We start from the raw sequence: 1952 nt of genomic DNA on the forward strand, positions 1-1952 counted from the left end.
TTAGGGTTCACTGTGAAGTGGAGGAAGAGACTCACCACCTCTCGATCAGTCAGTATGCTGGACTGCGCCGGTCCTGATGAAGCAAAATACGCGGACGGGTGAATGCCGTTTCGCCTGTGCGCTTTTAAGGAATCGGTAAAGTGTACTAAGAGGGGAGTTTTTGCTACGTGTCAATTCACCTGCGGCAAACTCTTCAATGGTCATGAGAGGGAAGCGGATAAGTGTGAGCGCCTTGCCCAGCACTTTGCGCTTGTTCTCCGGGGTGGGCTGCAATTGCTGCCGGTGGGCCTCCGCTTCCGCCCAACGCACTGCAGCGCCAAACAAACGTACCTCCCGCACACCCAAAGTGTCCCTCTCCAACACGGCGACCAGCGTATCTAAAAGGAGATAAACTCGTCATCAGATGCGAATGTGAAAATGAAAAGGCAAGCGGGAGAATTACCGAGGTCAACGTCTGTGAAGCCTTCGGCAGCGAGAGCATCCCCCGTGTTCTTATCAATGTTTTCTAGACAGAGGCTGGCAAGCTGAGGCTCATCAAACAGGCGTGCCTGAAACAAGAACACAAGAATGTACGCGCATGAGCCGTAATTTAAGGTACACCTCCACCTATTCCATGCCTTCATCCCATCTTGGATGGATTGCTGTAACGCACTTTGCTTTGGAATGCGCCACCTTGCTCCGCAAAAAGCGTGTCCATAATGACCAAGTCAATTTAATTTGAGCTGCTCGCCAAGTTAACCAAAAAGTAAATTGGGTCCAGCTGTCAGGACAGCTTTATCGTGGACGAGGCGCGACGACAACAGCGCATGTAACCGCGCGCACGTGACATTTTCGATAAAATGAATTGGATGGGACAGCTTTATTGTGGACGAGGCGCGACAAACAACAGCGCATGTAACAGCGCGCACGTGACATTTTCGATAAAATGAATTGGATTGCAAAAGCTGCCGAGAAGGTGTTTTTTCCCACTACATGTAACAACAGGAATTGGACAATGCAAGCACAAATCTTTACTTTTACATGAAAATTTAAAATCTGTTTCATATGATCGGTGTGTCTGACCTGTGTGAGAAGCATAAAAGCATTGTCAGCTCTCAGGTTCTTCTTGAGAAACTCCACGCAGTGTGCCTCCAGGGCTGGGACAGCGTACTTTTTGGCAGTATATAGTGTGGTCATCACGGTCTCTGGCCCAATCTGAACTTCATCAGAGTACAGAAACCTAGACAGGGTCAAAGTGTATCCATTTTAAGTACCATCAATGGATTCAATCCGGCTAAACTTTTAACTCACTGATGTACAGCATATATAAAAATCCTGCATTTGTCTTTCATAACGCTGGCATTGGGCCGAATCCTCTTATCTCTTTTTCTTTTTTTTAATACAGATTTGTCAAAACTCTTGAAATTCCCAAATTGTGACATTGGAGGTTTCGGACACAGTTACAACCAAACCTAAAGTGTGTTTCAAGACCTCAAAAAAAAATTTAATTCTCTATAGTGGCGGCCCGGCAGTCCAGTGGTTAGCGCGTCGACCTCACAGTGCAGAGGTGCAGGGTTCGGCTCCTGTGTGGAGTTTGCATATTCTCCCTGTGCCGGCTTGGGTTTTTTCCGGGCTCTCCGGTTTTCTCCCACATTCCAAAAACATGCATGGCAGGTTAATGGAACACTCGAAATTGTCCCTAGGTGTGATTGTCAGCGCAGATGGTTGTTCGTCTGTGTGTGCCCTGCGATTGGCTGGAAACCGGTTCAGGGTGTCCCCCGCCCCCTCCCCGAAGACAGCTGGGATAAGCTCCAGCACACACCGCACCCCTCGAGAGGATAAAGCGGATCGGAAAATAGATGGATGGAAGTTCACTATACTGCCCAAGTGGCGTTGTTTACGTTTGGCTCGGTGCACTGTGAGATGCGTGACGTCAACGGCGGGGGCTCGGCTGGCACCCCCGTTGGACAAAA

General features: G+C 48.9%; 1 protein-coding gene across 1 annotated transcript in view; it reads right to left on the reverse strand.

The window, feature by feature from the left end:
* The window catches only part of LOC109507411 (BTB/POZ domain-containing protein 2), a 5561-nt gene that overhangs the window by 2764 nt on the left and 845 nt on the right, over positions 1-1952 (reverse strand). Inside the window, 4 exon segments of the mRNA XM_019856826.1 lie at positions 1-73; positions 180-377; positions 443-548; positions 1063-1219. Of these exon segments, the coding sequence (XP_019712385.1) occupies positions 1-73; positions 180-377; positions 443-548; positions 1063-1219 (534 nt within the window).

This window comes from Hippocampus comes, unplaced genomic scaffold (assembly GCF_001891065.2).
Source record: "Hippocampus comes isolate QL1 unplaced genomic scaffold, H_comes_QL1_v1.1 scaffold105, whole genome shotgun sequence".
NCBI lineage: Eukaryota > Metazoa > Chordata > Actinopteri > Syngnathiformes > Syngnathidae > Hippocampus > Hippocampus comes.